Consider the following 17,380-nt stretch of genomic DNA (forward strand, 5'->3'; position numbering starts at 1 on the left):
CAGTAATTTTATGTTGAGTCATATATGCATGTAAAAGGTTGTATTTGATGGTGTTAACATTTTAAAAAGAGATACATATATATATATATGTGTATATATATTTATATATATATATTTATATATTTATATGTGTATATATTTATATATATATATATATATATATATATTTATATATTATATATAATATTATATACATGTGTATATATAACATATATAATATATATTGTTACATCAAAATAGCATATTGCATGATAAAGAAGAAATGATTTATCCTTATAGTTCTCGAGTGATTGTCATTTATTTTTAATCTGCTGTTCATTGATCTTCTTCATCTTCTCACAAATCGATAATCTTTCCTTCTCCTATTGGTCCATTTTATTCCCATGCTTAATTTTCATTTTGCCACCGAGTCAGTTCAGAGGAGACGCACAGAGCGCGTGCATGTGTTCAGGTGGAACTTTTTTTTTTTCAGGTCACGCAAAAAGGGAGAAAAAAGCCAAAACAAGTCGGGTCATTGCTGTCTACTTCGTATCACTTGACGTCACGAAAAGGACGAGGAGGCCGTCTCACGCGCACGTCAACCCTTAAAGGCCGTGCAGGGTGTCGTCATGTCAGAGTGGAGAGCACGAGGAGTCAACATGGGAGGCTCAGCTAGCCGGGAGCAGAAACGAAAGAGCCAGAGGAGTTATTACTGTTTGACTCATGGAGTGGAGGAAATAAGTTATAAAGAGAGGTACATAGGTGAAGACCACGAGGAAGAGCTGCTTTCTGATTCTGAAGAAGGCAGCAGTTGGACAACTGAAGAAGAGGAGAAGTGTTATGACCCTGGAGACGCCACTCTTACATTTGTAGAGGGAGAGGACGTTTTAGATTGTAAGTAAATTACCATTACCACGTGTTAGTACCACCGAGATTATTTTTCTCATTGGCTATATACCGTTTCATTTTAATAACATATTGGCTTATATGCCAATAATAATAAACCACTGCACATCTTTTCATAGTTTTGTGCGCTGACTACAAGTCTCTCCGAGCTCGGATGTCCTGCGGGCACGCGGTCACTCCCACGTCTCTCACCAACTGGTGCTGCTATTTGCTGGACGAGGTCTGTTTACAGGAAACGATGACCTCTTTTAAATGGGTCTGACAACAACATGCATATAGAAGGAAAAATAACAACTTTTCAGTAATAAACTATTTTAATTATTAGGAAAAAAAAGACATCGCTGTGTAGATCATGTATTTTTGTTGGAGCGTTTCCTCAACAACAATCCTATAAAATGTGTCCATTGGATTTCGGAATATTGCAGAAATTATGACACTTTCACGTTTTTAAGATAAAATAAGATATTACTTTATTCATCCCAGAAATTCCTTGAAGCAGCAGCAAACATGTTTAGGAAATGAAAATGTAAAATAATTGTTCAGCAAGACAAGATAATCTTAACAAACCCCACTTTTATGTTTAAAAAAAAAAATACGAACGTAATTGGCAGGATACAATATTTAACTTAACGATACTACAACGAAGCTGGCAGGATCACTAGACCACGTGATGACGTTTGTAGTCTCATTTAGCCACTTAGGCAACCGGAAGTGCGTGTTGGTGAATACTCAATTCTGATTGTCTGTCTATTAATTCCGTACAATTCCTCGGCCATTATACCTGACATGGAAGAAACAAATTGAATAAAGAAACTCGTTGTTTTTTTACTCTTTAATCTTTTTCTTTGATTTCCTTTTTATTCTCCAAGGGTGACTGCAAATTCGTGTGCGGACAAACGGACTGCGATGTGGAGTGGACCGTCGAGGAGGTTCGTAAAATGGCTCTTCTGACCCCCGAAGAAATGGAGGTCTTTGACAAGAAACTTTTTCAAAACGCTGCCAAAGATTTCTTGGACATCAAATGTGTAAGTATTCCTCAAATCACACCATTTACATCATGTGCTTTCAAAAACAAATGGGTCACTTCTTGTAACAGTGTCCCGGCTGCAAATCCCGTGTGATGAGAGCTGACGTCCATAATCTGAAAGTCCAGTGCACGGTGTGCACAGCAAGAAAAAAAAGGACTTACACGTTCTGCTGGCAGTGTTTGAAGAGATGGAAAGGTCCGGATCCTCGTACAGACCGCTGTGCCAATGACGAGTGCCAAAACCCTCTGGAGATACTGAAGAGCTGCCCTCACATCACCTTCGAGGATGTGAAGGGGGTCACCGGCTGCCCCTCCATCCGGGCCTGCCCCACCTGCGGTTTGATGGTGGAGCACAACAGAACTGAGTGTAAAAACATTTACTGTGCTCGGTGTAAAGTGGAGTTCTGTTTCGTGTGCCTGAAGCTCACGAAAGACTGCGTGGATGAGGCCAACATAACCACGTTCTTCAATCTTTGCTCCGCTGGTGTGGCACCGAGACAGACCTCCATGCCCGTGTGGCACAGGACGTGAATCTGTTGAGTCAACAAAATGCTCCTTTTTATTTTACTTATTGTAAAAGGTTCTTCATAATTATCATAACTGGTATTTCTCAGACAGGAACTCCACCACATATACTGTCTTTCAATAATTGTTTGAATGTACAATGATTTAAAGATAACTCTGATACAGAAACAAATGTTTTGGTTTATACTGAAGATATATTTAGAAAAAGTCATATTCTGGATTAATGTGTTATTGTTACAAACTTAAACCTAGAATGTCACTCAAGCTTACTACAATGACTACTTTGCTCATATTACATACAATACAGCTACCATTTTAACTTCACAATGTGTAACTCCTACCCAATGGCGCCCCCTTCTGGCCAATGCCCTCCAACCAAATCCGTCCTTCAAGCCTTCATCTTCGTTACTGCAACACAGCTTCTAAACTTACTTTCTTTTTTAATCATTCATGAATGTGGTTTCATCTTGGATCTGGGTGGAAAAAAATAGCAACAAAAAATAAAGATCAAGTGCCACTCTGCTGTTATTTCAGTGTACGAATACACCCATAACCGAATCCTCTATATATGGAAACTATATTTGATGTGACTTTTATTGACATGTTGTTGTCCTGAATACAAATGTGCTTTAAAATAATGTCCGGTGTATTTTTTATTTGTTAGTTGTCTTTTGTTAAACTTTGGATTTAGATCACACCATCATCATGTACTTTACCATCCCATCTTTTCCTTTTTTAAATAACATAATGCAGCAATATCTTAACTGACCTGAACCTACTTTTAACTTTATCAAAGTACAAAGTCAATTGTTCAATTGGAACATAATTAGATTTTGTTCGGCATAAGGAACACGTTTCCACATTTAAATTTAATATCATTAACATTTTTAGTCCGTTTTTGTTGAATGGTGCAGATTAAATAACAGCCATTTGCAAAAGCCAATTATGTTTGATTAAATTTAATTTATTACATTTTAATTAATAATAGTTTAAGATACATTACATTGTGTATCCAACAGTGTTGATTGTATATTGTCCACAGGACTGTATGTGTGTTTGTGTATAGAGAGGTAAGATCATAAAAAAGACTTTATTGTAATATTAACACATCATTGGTAAATAAATAACATTGTCTTCACTTCAGAGCCAATTCAGAAGGTCAGAAAGACAACTAGGAATCAACATTGTTTTTTAATTATTGTCCATTTATTAAATCAGATGAAAATGATGTGATTGACCATCCTGTGACATACTGTATATGTACATGTGTGTATATATATATATTAAAATATATATTTATATGTGTATATATATTTTTATATATATATCAAAAATATAAAACACATCTCCAGTTAGGATTTTCCAGTATTAAATTGAATATATATTAACAAAATTAACTGAAAAATATTAATTAGATGTAAATTATGCACCCAAAAACTGGGGGGGGGACAAAATCACAGAAATATATATACTTTATAAACATACATACTTTCCAATCACGTGAACATGCACATTGTAGTTAGTTGTGGTAAATGTGAATACAGTGTCATTGTTTACTTTGATCCTGATGTAATCCCTTTAAAGACACTGATCATGTATGTTTGTATGCATCTGAAATATAAAGCAACATTTAAAAAACATATATATTTCGATTATAGCTGCATGGCTCCTGGAATGGAGCTATACACAGGAGGATCTTTGTAAATGTAAACATTTTATTTAGTAATGATAAAGTTTCTAAATACATTCTGAAATCTAAGAATCTCTTTTTAAGACATTTAACTTTGTATGTACAGAATGTATCACAAGTAGCTCATTGTCATGTTCAATTTAAAGTCCATCCAGAAGATACATGTGTAATGTCTTTTGGAGTTATAGCGCGAGTATTTGTCACATTTTGTGTATAAATCAACAAATATATATGGAGTAATATTGATACATTTAAACTCAAATCTCCTGTTAAATTGTTCATCAAGTTACAGCCACCTGTTTCTTTTTCAGGTCCTCTTCCACACGGGGATGGAGGTCTGTCTGGGGGCCACACCACCAGGACAGATGCTGTACGGTGAACTCGTCTTACGGCATTCTCGCTTTAGCTTCAGGCAGACGAAACAAAACTCCACGTGGCAGCGAGGGCAGTTGATATTTTTGCAGTGCTGCTGGCTGTGCTCCACCTTCATGCCGCACGTCGGACAGACTCGGACAGAGGGGCAGTGGGTGACCCCCTTCACCGCGGGCAGGCCGATGGTCTTACACGTCTGCAGAAGCTGCAGGTCCCTGTCGATGCAGCCGTCGTTGCCGCAGCCGTCGGTTCGAGGGACCGGACCTTTCCACTTCCTCTGGCACTGCCAGCAGAAGTCGTAGGCCTCCTTCCGATCGGCTGTGCACACGGTGCAGCGGACGCGCAGGCTGGAGAGATCCTTCCTCTCCACACTCGTTTTACACTGCGGGCACTGATTATTGAACAGGGAGATTTGAAAATCAGTGCGCTTTATGTCATTTTAAAACTTTTTCCAACATTCAAAACCCCCCGGGATCACTTACTGTCTGAACTTCGCAGAATTCTGCAGCAGCCAGACGAGCCATCGTATCTTCAAAGTGCTGCATTTCCTCGACAGACAAATCCGCCAGCCTGCGCACCTCTCGGTACGACCACAGTTTGTTGCACAGTTTGTTCCCCTCTACCAGGGCAGGGCATCTGAATTTGTAGTGACCCTTGACACCGCGAAGAGAAGAGGAAGCAGAATTTATGAGCCCCTGATCTGCCATGGAGGTGACTATGTTTCTAATGCTTATATACAGTATATATATTTTTAAAAATGTGCTTTCGAGACTTGAGGTACCTCATCCAGCTGGCTACGACACCAACTTGTGAGAGAGTCAGGAGTGACGGCGTGGCCGCAGGACATCTCTGCTCTGAGACCGTCTTCATCATCGTCACACATTGGATCTAGTTCATCCCTCCTGTCGACAAACTTCAGGGTGGTGTCATGCGGGTTGTACTTCTTCTCCGCCTGTTCCTGTCCCCGAATGCTCATTTTGATTCTCCTATAATGTGGGGAAAAGAGTCAGGCTTTGACTATGATTGTACTGTACTGACGTAATATCTTGACTCTTATTATGATCGGACACAGGGATGTATATACTGTATATATATAAGAATGCTGGGATATTCTGAGAATACATAGCGTCATGTCGAATTATGGCTCACATGATATTACAATATACGGTGTAAAGAAAATTCAAATGAATGGATTTTGAAACTCCAATCGTTGTTTTTTTTGTCACATTTTCGTCATTATTATAGTCATTTGGACTTTTAGGGATATAAACAGGAAGTGTGATGAACTTTGGGCTACAACTTGAGTATTTAGCCTCATATTGGCACCATTAAAAGAATGCTGGATTATGTATTAGTAGGGCCTGTTTGCAATGCACCCCCGAAAGTACAAATAACCACCACTGGATTACTTTTATACTGAACTGAACTTTCAATTCAGTTCAGTATAAAAGTCATATACAAGTCATATAAAAGTCATAAGGAACATTGTTATAAGGAACATTGTGTTTATGATCTTTTTAGCGGATTTCTGGGGGTTTATTGGTAATGTACATAAAGACAAATCCCCGAGAAGTGACTTTGTGTTCTGATTTTTATGAATTAATAGTCCAGTTTAATAACCTCTGATTTGAAGCAGGCTTTTGGAAAACGTTATGTTGAAAACACATTATGTTAAGAAGGCTGTCAACACGGTTTTTATTTAGGGTGGCATTACGTCCACCTGAGGATATATTCATAACACAGTAGGGAAACCAGCATTTAAGTTAATACTTTAAACATGTTAACGTTGCACCGATCAGTAGAAAAATATCGACAGTTTAAATCACCGAATATGTAAATATAGTTCCCCTCTCACATTGGTCATTTTTAATGTATGACACTGATATGACACATTGTTAATACAACCTTCATATTATATACATATTAACTGTACATTATTAAGAGGAAGGAATGACTTACCTCTCTCTCGAACTTTCCTTTCACGACTTTCCTTTCAATGTGTTGCCCAACCGGAAGCGCAGAAGCCCCGCATGAAACGATACTCATCCGCGTCTGACTGCAGGAGGATTCCGCTGGAGCCCAGTGAGGCAGTGAGGTGTTCATGCCAGTGTCTCCTCCTCCTCCTCCTCCTCCTCCTCCTCCTCCTCCTCCTGTCTCTCTGCGCCGGGGTCTTCCTCCTCCGACCCCCTCTTTGGTATCGAAAGTGAAAGGGTTGAACGCGGATAACCAGATCGGCTGCTCGGTGAGGATATCCTCGTGTTATTACTCCCTCCCTTATTCCTGCATACCCAAACAATAAGGCGCCGTGTGTTGTTGAACCGTGTGTAGTTGTAGTGTGCGCGTGGCTAAGGTGTGTTATGTGTGTCTTATATTCCTTTAAAAACTCTTTTGGAGGCGCTGGTTGGTCTAATGGAGGCTTGAGAGGCTGCGTGGGTTTCCTTGGCACCCAAACACACCAGCTGCGTTCAATGGTTACTCATTGCGGTGTTTGTTTGGGCTGAACACCATTATTTATTTATTTTAAGTTTCACTGCGTAGTTGCAATGCAACATTATAAATCAACCTGCTTCCTTATTGTGACTTTGGACTTCCATGTGGGTTTTTTTACTGAAGTGAAATGACACTTTACTTCCTGCATTTCTTATTGTGCATGGGCAGAAACCAAACTAACATTTAGCATTTGATCCCACACAGAGTAAACAGAACAAAAGAAGGGGCACACAAGTCAAATATAAAAGTTTGTGTTTTATTGTTGTATTATTATGAGTGGTGCATGAATGTGTAAGCTGTTATGTATTCTTATTTCTAGTTGATGCGGAGCTGATGAAACTTTATTTTCTAACAATCATCACACCATCATATTTTAGAGACGGGTGTGTTTTGTAACCCTTCTTGGCATAAATGGTATGTTAAGGACTCAAGTACAGAACTCCAGTAAAAGTACTGACTGTTAGAAAGGTATAATAATATTTAAACTGAAGTATAACGAATCAAAAAGGTCAATGCAGATCAATGGGAGAAATACCATCTTAATCCAAATGTAAGTGGTGCAATCATAATATTGTCATTATGAGTATTTTTCTAAACAATTTATAGCATTTCTTTTTCACCCCTCCGCCATCATTATTTAAGACATTATCAAAATACATGCAAACCCCTCAGAACCAGCCCTGTAAAACTTCCCTCTGGCTGTTTTCAATGGTCAGCGTTCTATTGTTGTTCATGACTGCCTTTCTGTCTTGTGAGTGTAAAATCAGGCCACTTGTGCCTGCTTGCTGTCTCTTAACTTCTGCTGTATCTCATGTGCTTCATTCAGCAGTCTGAATCCGTACACCAGGAGAAGAAAAAAAAAAAAACTACAAAAATCCTAAAAATGTCATTCAAAAGACGTCATTATGAATCACGACCTTGTTGAAAGGTTCCGGGAGAAACTAGACAACTTCACCATCTCAGGTGAGTGACATCACGCCGCGAAAGCAATGTGCCTTTTTAATGCTTCAGAGTTTGGTGATAATGTAGCTGCTGTGTGTCTTTTAGATTATAATGGGCTGCACAGTCCAGGTCTGACATGCTATTTGAACAGCGTTCTCCAGGTGCTCTTCATGACCGAAGACTTCCGGGAGGCTGTGAAACGGTTGGTAACCTCCTCTTCGTTCGGATTGTTTAAAAAAATAATTTTAGACAGTTCAGATCAAATTAATATAATGATAGTGAAGGAGTAGTTTGATATTTTTGGGATGCTTCCTTGCTGAGAAGATAGATAGCACTCATGTTTGTTTAATGAAGCTGGAGCCGGCGGTGTTAGCGTAGCTTAGCATAAAGGATGGAGAGCAGGGGGAAACGGCTGGCTTGGCTCGGTCCAAATGAGAGGTCTGAGGAAGGTGCGGGATGAATGATGAGCGAACATGCTGATGGGTCCAGCTTCACATTTAAAGGAATGTGTGTGTGTTTGACAAATACGTTAAAAAAGAACTTCACTCATTCCAATAAAGCGCCGCGTTGTTCCCACTGTGCCACAGACGCTGCAGTGAAGATTCCACAACCATCGACCCACAGCTGAGAAGCCTATTTGCTGATTTACAGAAAAGTACGGCGAAAACAAAGAACCTGGTAAAAAAACTGGGGATCACAAACGGTAAGTTTGGATGTGAGACGTCGCACTGCGGCTGCAGGTGTGTGAACATCCTGCACTAAGGCTCACGATGATCTGTTGGTCCTCTCCTACGTTTAGTGTACGAGCAACGGGACGCAGCGGAGTATTTTGAGAAGATTTTGTGTTTGACCAGTCCAGAGGCAGCCGCGGTATGTATGGATAGCAAAGGATAGGATTTGTTTTTAAGTGTTTTTAACGATCAATCCATTAATTGTTTGGTTTGTGAGTTGTAAGAGAATAGTGAGAAATGTGCTTTATAATTATTTTATACAGTGTGGGGAAGTTGAACTTTTTTTTGCCATGCATCATCTGTTAAAAGTCCGCCGTGTGTTTTGTTTGTAGAAACTTAATTTGTTTGCTGTCAGATAAATGTTTCCCTTTTGAAGTATAAAAGGGACAAGTAAAGCTACCGTTACAGTTGTACATGTGTTCTGCACTCGAGTAAATATACTAATAAACAATTAAAGAAGTCAGAGGTTATAAAGTGGTTTAAGTGTTCAAGTCTACAGGAAGAGATTATACCAGGCTACTCGGCACTCATTGAACCGGTGCTGTCCCTTTGTGTCCAGACATTCAAGGGGGAGCTGAATCACAAGACCACGTGCCTCAAGTGCCAAGAGAGGAACGATTCCAGGGTCTTCTTTTGGATTCTGCCGCTTGCGGTGGAGGACTTGCGTCGTCAAACCTACAGCGTGGTACTGCGCTTCCCTAGAACGAGAACAAGAGTAATGTGTTTTTCAGAAATGCACGAGACAAGATGCATGCAGGATGAGTGAATATACTGTGTTTCCCAGGAGAACGGGCTGAAGGCATTCTTCACGGGAGAAAAGGTCTGCGGGGACAACAAGGTGCACTGCAACCGGTGCAATAAAAAACGAGATGCAGTCTTCGTGAGTATTTATTTAGTTCAAGTTTTTTTTATTTGCATGAAAACGTTTCCTTTAATTTCTCATCGGCTTATGATGATAACAATAAATATGTGACCCTGTAACATCGAATACATCTCACTGTAGTAGGTTAAACCTAATTCCTGACGGTGTGTTGGGTGACCTTGCCTTTCATTATGTGGTCTAGGGTTGCGAGATGACACAACGTCCAACGGTTTTGACCCTCCTGCTGAAGAGATTCAGCTTTGACGACAAGCGCAGGTGTTACGTGAAGCTTCACTGCAACGTGGATGTCCCCCGAACTTTACACATGGAGGCGTGTTGCGGTTTTTTTCTTTCAAAAAAATACTTATTTCCTCAGCAAACGGTTTTTCGATTTAACATTTCTTAAATGTGGTGTCTCCTCAGAGTTGTACATACGACCTCTACGCGTTAGTTCACCACTTTGGGAATCTAACAGGCGGTCATTACACGGCACAGATCAAGTCTTTCGAAACTCACGCATGGTATCACTTCAACGACCCCATTGTTAACAGAGTGAGGAGTCTTGTTTTTTTCTACATGCAGTCCAGTTTCACAAATCCTCTTGACAGTTCAACAACACAGTTTAACATTTACTGTGGTTATTTTTAATTCTACAGGTCATTCCACCATTGTTTGGGGCCGGGAATAACTCTTTGAGGTCTTGTACAGCTTACCTCCTCATGTACCGGAAGGGTACGTTTGCAACCGTACATTTACTTCACATTTTACTGACTTGTGTTTGGCTCCCTTTACATTTTTCTGACACTGAAGTCCGTTAGCATCCTAAGGCGAGCAAGATAACCTTTCTATATGAAAGGTGATATATTTATAAAGTTGTTATTACTATCAACCTTCCATTTTTACCTTCAAAGTTAGCAGACATGCTGAAAAACCTGATGAAGGCAACCGGCAGTCTGTCTGCACACGTGCAGATGTTGATGCTGAAGGAAGTCAAGACGAGGCAGAGAGAGGAGCTCTTGTACCTGAGCTACTGGAGGATGAGAGCAGCGGCGGAGGGGGAAACTTGAAGCGCTCGAACAACGACATATTAAAGAAGTGTCACGGAGATTCGGTTGCGAAAAAAGAGACACACTTTTCTTGTGAACAGAATGAACAGCTGAACCCGAGAGCGGCGCGGGTGAGGCCGCACGAAGGGGTGTTACCTCAAACAGACAGCGGAGCAGATGGAGAGGGCTGCAGACCAGGGCTGCAAACACAAAAGGCACATTTAGCTATGCTACAAAAAGATGGTCATGATAGTCGCCTTACAAGAAATGGAGCCAAACCTCAGGAATGTAAAGTTTTGAAAAACAAAAGGGAGGCAGTAACAGAGGTAAAACAGAAAAAAGAGGCGCGTTTCAGTGCAGATGTGTGTGATTCTGATCTAAAGTCACCTCACGTTTCCTCCAACGGCGTTGCTTCTTCGACACATCCAAAGCCGCAATTTAGCACGCGCCAACCCGCTGGGTGTGGCTCTTCACCAAACCTCTACTTAAAACTAATCAGTCCAGCGGGAGACGAGGAGGAAATGCAGCACGCTGCGACGGCAGACGGCAGCTGGAAACTGGCGACCACACACACTGGGAAAAGCGGAGAAATGAGTGCAAGTCCCAGAGCGAGAAGAACGGCTGCAGAGAGCAATGACAAATTCAAAAGAGAGCCATGGAGGTGAAGAATGAATAAGGGATGCGCGAATTGCCACTGGAAATAACTTATTTGATGCAGGACTCATGCAAACCTAATTCTTTTGACACTGTTGTGTTTTGTTTTGCACCTCAGGGCCCACCCCCAGCTCCTTTTGAGTAGAAAAGACTCCCACCTGCTGTCTAAACGTGGAATCTTACACATGTCTGCCTTTTATTTATGTAGGTCAACGTATCTATTGTCTTAATTCTAACATTTCAAGACCTATTTTAAAAATCAATGTATGTTTTTCTTACTTTTTGTTGTTTGTTAGACTACTTTCCCCGTCTTAAAAAAACGTGACATCATTGTTCAGTGTTATTTTGGGATTAATAATATTGTAAAATACTGTCAATTTGACTTTTTCATAATTTTATATCTTCATAAACACAAGTTCAAATACATACAAAAACAAAATGTGTACATTTTTGCACATTTACATTTTAGAGGTTTACATTGACATCCACTCTTAAGTCAGTGAGCGTAAGGTGACTTTGTAAAGAAGTATCTATGTATTTGTTGTATAAAATGGAATAACTCAAAGTATCTCAACATTGCACTTAAATACACTATTGAGTAAATGTACATTATACCACTGATTAAACTGCAAAATAAATGTTGTTCACCTATTTATTTGAATATAATCTTTTTTTGTTTGTCTTTATTTTAGGTCAATGAAGGGTGAACAGATATGAATGGTGTAAAAGCATGCTCCCATGGTAGCCTACTGAAAATGTAATTAAACTTCTAAAAAATAATACATGAATAAGAATCAGTACTGATGTGTATAGGCTAAACACGCACGTGTCCAGGTTAAGGCTGGTGTATATACCTTTAATTCCAAAGATGAAAGTGAAAGTAATCTTCAGCTCATTTGTTTCATTGCTGTCGGCTAGTTAACACGTGAAGACCGTCGCAGAAACAGCACAGAAATGGTCGTGAAGGTCTTCATCGAAGAGCCGTGTGGGAAGACCACAGAGGTCGAGGTGCGCGACGCGGAGTACGAGAGCTGCACGGTGCTGCAGCTGAAGAGAGAGATGCGGGACAACGGCACGCTGCCAGGTACAGGAGCACGTGACTGACCTCAAATCATCAAATCATCCAGTTGATAATATCAAGTTGAGTTATTTTATGAACTTATTATTTTATTATAAATTATTATTATTATAAACTCCTTGCGACTTATTTTGCTATTCAATGGTGTGACTGTGGGGTCACCGAAGGGCGGATTCAAATGACTTCCTGTAAATGATGACATGGCATATCTTTGTTGATCTCTCTCTCTCTCTCTCCCTCTCTCTCTGTGTGTGTGTGTGTGTGTGTGTCATGTAGTTGGTTCCCAGCAACTGATCTTCAATGGCCGCCAGCTGGAAGATGCTGCTAAACTGTCTGACTATGGAATCCAGCACGAGTCAACTATTCACTCGGTTGTTAAATCCACGGAAATAAGTTTCTTCCTAAAAAATTATCGCGGTCAAACCTTTGGGATGAAGATGGATGAAGATGAGATGAAGAGCTGCCTGGTGCTGGATCTGAAGACCAGGATACGCGCTATAGAGGGAACCCCAGGTTGGTTAGAATCACTTTGGATTAGCGCCACCACACCTTAAATTAGATTAGATTAAAACTTGACACCGAGGTCTACAGGTTAGACTATAGGATAACTCTCCAATCATACTGTTTTAGCGTTCCTGTAAAATTCACGAAAAACGCCTATCCAGACGTACCCAAAGTAAATTGAAAGCTGTAGGAGAACCATTTGGAGTAAATGCATGGCTTTGGTCTCTTTTGAAAGGTAACACTCTGAAGTCCCCCCCCCCCCCCCCCCCTCCTATTCCCAACAGTCAGAATCACTTTAAGTGCTGCTGACATTGAGTAATATAAGTTGGCACACACATAAGTAGAAGATTTTCTATTTTCGCCTAAATATTTTTGTGAAATAGATGCCTGGAGATGATTATAGCTGGGACTTATGGTCTGGAAAACGCAATGGGAGCATAGCATTAAGCCTTACCTAGTCCAAGTAAAAAGTAGATTATAATTTTACAGAAAATCATTTGACAAATCCGACTTCGTGTGTGCGCACAGTAGCCAAAATAAGTTGGTCAGCCCTCTGACTCTGGTTGGCTAATGTGGGTTTAGAAGAGGATATCTTGCTCCTATTGGTTTACATTTGGTGTCAATCGAAAGGTCCAACGAACAGTTTGATATCCGGGTTGTAAAGGTGCGCGGCAGAGAACGGCTTTTACAGCTACTTTTCTGAAATATTTTGTCATATCTGCCGGCTGATTTGAAATGATGCAACGGGAGTTTGTGGATATTTATGAATGTAATCACGTGTTTTGGACAAAATCTTTGACTGAATTGGATCGTATGGACCTTTTTTACGACGTAACAAGACCGTTTTTATTGGAATGTGATGACCTGTGGCTCAAAACGAAGCTTCATCGGTGAGTCGGCTTGATTTTAAAAACGTTTGTTTGTTTGTTGTTGTCTGACAAAAACGTTGCCTGTAGCTGCTGTGGTGGTCCGATCTTGAAATGGAGTGGATAGTTAGAATCACAAGAATCACAGGTTTCCAAAAACATATACAACACTAGTATCTAACTATAAATAGATGGACAATGAACGGTACGATCATGCCAATGAAGAGCCATGTGGTATGACTGCAGCAAGTTCAACAAGGGTGGATTTAAATGACTTTTTAAGGATTATAGGCTAAATTACATCTGTGATTTATTTTGGAGAAATGTTGTCAGTCCTCACCTTTGACTTCCTCTCTGTGTGTGTCTGGTTTTGTTGTAGAAGACCAACAGAAGCTGATCCACTTGACCAAACTGTTGGAGAACGACCGTACTCTGTCTCACTATAACATCGAGAACAACTCATTCATTCACCTGACTCCAAAGCTGCGTGGGGGAGAGGTGCATCCACAGGGACCTGGTGGAATGGGTGACAAAGGGGGCAAAAACGAAAGTATGGAAAACCTGTTTCTTTTTCAAACTACTCCTAACTGACAGATATGAAACACGAATCCTGTAGCCTATCCATATAGAAAGCGTTACCTTAAGGTGGAACTAACTATTCATATGATTAAGTTTCATTCCCTTTGATAAGCAAGAAAGTGTTAACTTAAAGTTAACTTAAAGTCGCAGAAGATCAGACTATGTGGACTGCTTTATACACTTGATTAAGAATTCATTGTTGTCTACCAAATATATATATCGACCAGGAGGTTGAAGAAGCGCCAAAGAAAGAGGTATACATAGGAGGAGACAACGAAGGATAGAGGTGTGGTCTTTTGGGGGCGGCAGGTCTTCTTCTCAGGGGTCTTTAGGTCCAGGACACTTTAGATTTTAGAAGGTCTGAGTGGGGTTTGGAACTTTTTCCATTTTGTCTTTTCTTATACTTGTTTTTTTTCCATTTTTGTAACCTTTTATCTTCTTTTTATTACCAAAAAAAAAACAAGTAAAACTGTTTTGTATATTGTACATTCCGACCAAAGTGCAGTCTTGTTTATGAGCATCGCAATGCTGCAGCTGAAAGAGAAGATAATAGAGACAGAGAGCAGACATTTTGTAGGGAAGGGCAGGTGTTATGACACTAACGATGGCTCTGTTCTCTGCAAGTGTGCATGCACAATACAGGACCCTGATATCAAAGCAGCTAAATGGAATCTATGATTTTTCCTAATTTGACAATTGAAAAAGGCCTCTGTGAAAAAGGCCTTTTGGAGCTGATTCCTGTCGCCTCCTCAACCTCCCCACTCCACGTGCACTCAGGACTTTTTTTATTTGTTTGTTGTCCTCATTAAAAAACATTCAAACAGGGTGAAATTAAAATAATCTGAAGTCATGATCTTGTATCCATACATTTACATTTACACTTTCGCTTTTGTTGTTTCTTTTGGATCTGACATTTTTCTTCAAATTGGGCTCCTTGTTACCCTAAAATATGTGTAATTTTCTCCACTCCTTTCTGAACTATATTCTCCAATAATTGCTTTCCGGCCAGGAGCCAGTAAGACCTTACCTGCTCATCTTCTTTTAGTCATATTTAGTATCATACAACGCCTGAGTATTATTTCATTGTATTCACATGCATCCACCTGTTTAACATAAAATAGACATTCTGCATTATATAAGTTTGGGTACATTTTATTAAGTTATCAATGATGAACCATGAACAAAGATCAGTAAATAACTTTCAGTGGCAGCATTACGAAGATTAAGACGTGTGTGTAATGCGTTCAATGTTACAGAAGACAGAAGAAGGCAGCGAGCTTCGTCATGAGCGGTGACCGTGTGCACATTCGCTCTTAGTTTCTGCGCCACACAGGTATGGAGGTTTGTCTGGGAGCGACACCATCAGTGCAGGCGATGAAGTAGGAGCTCGTACTCAGGCACTCGGGAGTGAGCTTCAGGCACACAAAGCAGAACTCGACCTGGCAGCGAGGGACAGATGATGTTCTTGCAGCCCGTTTTGTCGTGCTCCTCACCCTCTGACCGCAGGTGGGACAGGCCCGGATGGAGGGACACGCGTCGACCCCCTGCACCTGAGGGAGGTCGGTGGTCCTGCAGTTCTTGAGGAGCTCGAGGTCGTGGTTGACGCAGCCGTCGTTGTCGCAGCGGTCAGAGCGCGGAGCTGCACCCTTCCATTCCTTCAGACACTGCCAGCAGAAATGGTAAAAGTGCTTCTTGTCCGCGGTGCAGACTGTGCACTGCACGTTGAGGTTACTCGGGTCCTGTCTCTCCACATAGGTTTTACACCCGGGACACTGTTGGAAAGGATGGGAGTAATGGAAAGGTGTAACATTTAGGGTAATAGGCTTATTCACTTTCTTGTTTAGAGTTGATGAGAAGATTGGTACCACTCTCTTTTATATTTATATATATATGTATTAACATGTTTTATCTCTTTTGTTTAATCCATACAAAAACTGAAGAGTAGGAATAACAACACCTTATATCTTCATTCATGACAGACAAACTTCTCAAACTATTCCCTCCTGGGTTTTTTTCTGCATGATTGGCGGATGTAGTAGAAATAAATAATCCCTGCATAAATCAATCCGTCTGTAATTCGTTGAAGGTGGAGGCAACATCGGGACACTCACTGTTTTAAATTCACAGTATACTGTGGCAGCCAGACGTGCGATGTTCTCCTCGAAGTACTGCATCTCTTCGGGTGTCAGCACCGCCAGTCTGCGCACCTCTTGGTAAGACCACTCAGCATCACACCTCAAGGTGCCTTCCCCTAAAGCTGGGCACTTGAATTTGTACTGACCCTGAAATTAAAAAGGACACAGGTTGCCAGTAAAAGATGTGGTAAAAAAAACTGTCTGGGAGTTGAACATCCCTGACATGTAAACCTAAGAAAGGTGTAATTCAGTAGAATAAACCGACGACATCCAGCCTGAAGAAAAGTTCACATGTAACACTGACGACACAACATTGTACAAATGTCCTGTTTGTCCTGTATGAAATAACACATGGTAGTTTAATAAGTTGTCAAAATGGGCTCTGTTGTATTGCCTGTGAAATGTAGTGAAATAAATAAGTCATTCTTGGGAGACATGCAGTGAAAACACCTCTGCTCTGTAAATGAGGTTTTGGAGGGTACCTGATCCAGCAGGCTGCGGCACCACCCAGTGAGAGACTCCGGGGTGACGGCATGACCGCAGGACATCTCTGCACGGAGGCCCTGGTCTCCCTCATCTGGTGCTGAAAAGCACAACAACAAGAGCGGGCATTGAACTCACCATTACAGTCGCGTACACGCTTCACATCCAACGAGGAGGATTCCACCCGCTTAACAACATTGTGACAATAAAGCCTCGCATCTGCATCACTGTTTACATATAAACAAAAGTAGAATTTAACACGTGCTATTCGTTTAATTGACTTAATCACGATAACCAATGAAAAAAATATCAATTAAGGAGATATTGCACACATTCGACAATATAATTTAATTATAATATATGAATATAAATGTTGTTGTGCTTACGTAGTGGATCCAGATCATCTGGTCTGTTGACAAACTTCAGACCGGTGTCTTTGGGGTCGTATCTTTTCTCTTCGAGCTGAGAAGTCATTTTGTTTCAGCTCCTCTGCTCCCGGTCGACCAACTCC

The 17,380-nt window shown here is 40.6% G+C and overlaps 5 protein-coding genes across 8 annotated transcripts; 3 read left to right on the forward strand and 2 right to left on the reverse strand.

Annotated features, from left to right (window-relative positions):
• Positions 1–603: 603 nt before the first annotated feature.
• On the forward strand, positions 604–2,630 carry LOC117747395 (E3 ubiquitin-protein ligase ARIH2-like). The gene is made up of 4 exons (XM_034556560.1): positions 604–873; positions 1,005–1,105; positions 1,755–1,910; positions 1,982–2,630. Exons 1-4 carry the CDS (start codon positions 609–611, stop codon positions 2,441–2,443), a joined length of 984 nt encoding a protein of 327 aa, XP_034412451.1. The 5' UTR covers positions 604–608; the 3' UTR covers positions 2,444–2,630.
• Positions 2,631–3,578: 948 nt separating this feature from the next.
• On the reverse strand, positions 3,579–6,600 carry LOC117747451 (E3 ubiquitin-protein ligase RNF19A-like). The gene is made up of 4 exons (XM_034556676.1): positions 6,459–6,600; positions 5,281–5,485; positions 4,982–5,152; positions 3,579–4,890 (listed from the first exon to the last, which is right to left on the reverse strand). The coding sequence occupies exons 2-4, from the start codon at positions 5,473–5,475 to the stop codon at positions 4,435–4,437; spliced, it is 822 nt and encodes a 273-aa protein (XP_034412567.1). The 5' UTR covers positions 5,476–5,485; positions 6,459–6,600; the 3' UTR covers positions 3,579–4,434.
• LOC117747449 (ubiquitin carboxyl-terminal hydrolase 47-like) lies at positions 6,571–11,890 on the forward strand. 3 transcript variants are annotated; one of them, XM_034556674.1, is made up of 11 exons: positions 6,571–6,741; positions 7,819–7,952; positions 8,037–8,133; positions 8,519–8,634; positions 8,731–8,801; positions 9,222–9,347; positions 9,447–9,542; positions 9,727–9,855; positions 9,948–10,076; positions 10,181–10,256; positions 10,436–11,890. In XM_034556674.1, exons 2-11 carry the CDS (start codon positions 7,895–7,897, stop codon positions 11,233–11,235), a joined length of 1,698 nt encoding a protein of 565 aa, XP_034412565.1. In that variant the 5' UTR covers positions 6,571–6,741; positions 7,819–7,894; the 3' UTR covers positions 11,236–11,890. The 3 variants fall into 3 exon arrangements, with proteins under 3 accessions (XP_034412565.1, XP_034412564.1, XP_034412566.1); XM_034556673.1 differs by having other exon boundaries at positions 6,610–6,741; positions 7,816–7,952; XM_034556675.1 differs by lacking the exon at positions 10,436–11,890 and having other exon boundaries at positions 6,610–6,741; positions 7,816–7,952; positions 10,181–10,428.
• A 52-nt stretch (positions 11,891–11,942) lies between these two features.
• Positions 11,943–15,101, forward strand: LOC117747453 (polyubiquitin-like). Of its 2 annotated transcripts, XM_034556680.1 has the most exons (4): positions 11,943–11,981; positions 12,143–12,308; positions 12,579–12,815; positions 14,052–15,101. In XM_034556680.1, the coding sequence occupies exons 2-4, from the start codon at positions 12,179–12,181 to the stop codon at positions 14,261–14,263; spliced, it is 579 nt and encodes a 192-aa protein (XP_034412571.1). In that variant the 5' UTR covers positions 11,943–11,981; positions 12,143–12,178; the 3' UTR covers positions 14,264–15,101. The 2 variants fall into 2 exon arrangements, with proteins under 2 accessions (XP_034412571.1, XP_034412570.1); XM_034556679.1 differs by lacking the exon at positions 11,943–11,981 and having other exon boundaries at positions 12,110–12,308.
• A 286-nt stretch (positions 15,102–15,387) lies between these two features.
• Positions 15,388–17,373, reverse strand: LOC117747452 (probable E3 ubiquitin-protein ligase ARI5). The gene is given in 6 exon segments (XM_034556677.1): positions 15,388–15,702; positions 15,704–15,739; positions 15,742–16,023; positions 16,363–16,533; positions 16,869–16,969; positions 17,256–17,373. Coding segments are annotated over 6 exon segments (816 nt in total). The 5' UTR covers positions 17,344–17,373; the 3' UTR covers positions 15,388–15,564.
• Positions 17,374–17,380: the final 7 nt, after the last annotated feature.

The sequence above is a fragment of the Cyclopterus lumpus genome, chromosome 18 (assembly GCF_009769545.1).
Source record: "Cyclopterus lumpus isolate fCycLum1 chromosome 18, fCycLum1.pri, whole genome shotgun sequence".
In the NCBI taxonomy this organism is placed as follows: domain Eukaryota; kingdom Metazoa; phylum Chordata; class Actinopteri; order Perciformes; family Cyclopteridae; genus Cyclopterus; species Cyclopterus lumpus.

Coding starts and splice junctions, on each gene's coding strand:
- LOC117747395 (XM_034556560.1), top strand. CDS start 609: ATGTCAGAGTGGAGAGCACGAGGAGTCAACATGGGAGGCTCAGCTAGC. Junction 1,106..1,754: donor GCTGCTATTTGCTGGACGAG/GTCTGTTTACAG, acceptor TTATTCTCCAAG/GGTGACTGCAAATTCGTGTG. Junction 1,911..1,981: donor ATTTCTTGGACATCAAATGT/GTAAGTATTCCT, acceptor TTCTTGTAACAG/TGTCCCGGCTGCAAATCCCG.
- LOC117747451 (XM_034556676.1), bottom strand. CDS start 5,475: ATGAGCATTCGGGGACAGGAACAGGCGGAGAAGAAGTACAACCCGCAT. Junction 5,153..5,280: donor GTCGTAGCCAGCTGGATGAG/GTACCTCAAGTC, acceptor CGCGGTGTCAAG/GGTCACTACAAATTCAGATG. Junction 4,891..4,981: donor AATTCTGCGAAGTTCAGACA/GTAAGTGATCCC, acceptor TTCAATAATCAG/TGCCCGCAGTGTAAAACGAG.
- LOC117747449 (XM_034556674.1), top strand. CDS start 7,895: ATGAATCACGACCTTGTTGAAAGGTTCCGGGAGAAACTAGACAACTTC. Junction 7,953..8,036: donor AGACAACTTCACCATCTCAG/GTGAGTGACATC, acceptor TGTGTCTTTTAG/ATTATAATGGGCTGCACAGT. Junction 10,257..10,435: donor CCTCCTCATGTACCGGAAGG/GTACGTTTGCAA, acceptor TTACCTTCAAAG/TTAGCAGACATGCTGAAAAA.
- LOC117747453 (XM_034556680.1), top strand. CDS start 12,179: ATGGTCGTGAAGGTCTTCATCGAAGAGCCGTGTGGGAAGACCACAGAG. Junction 12,309..12,578: donor GGACAACGGCACGCTGCCAG/GTACAGGAGCAC, acceptor TGTGTCATGTAG/TTGGTTCCCAGCAACTGATC. Junction 12,816..14,051: donor CGCTATAGAGGGAACCCCAG/GTTGGTTAGAAT, acceptor GTTTTGTTGTAG/AAGACCAACAGAAGCTGATC.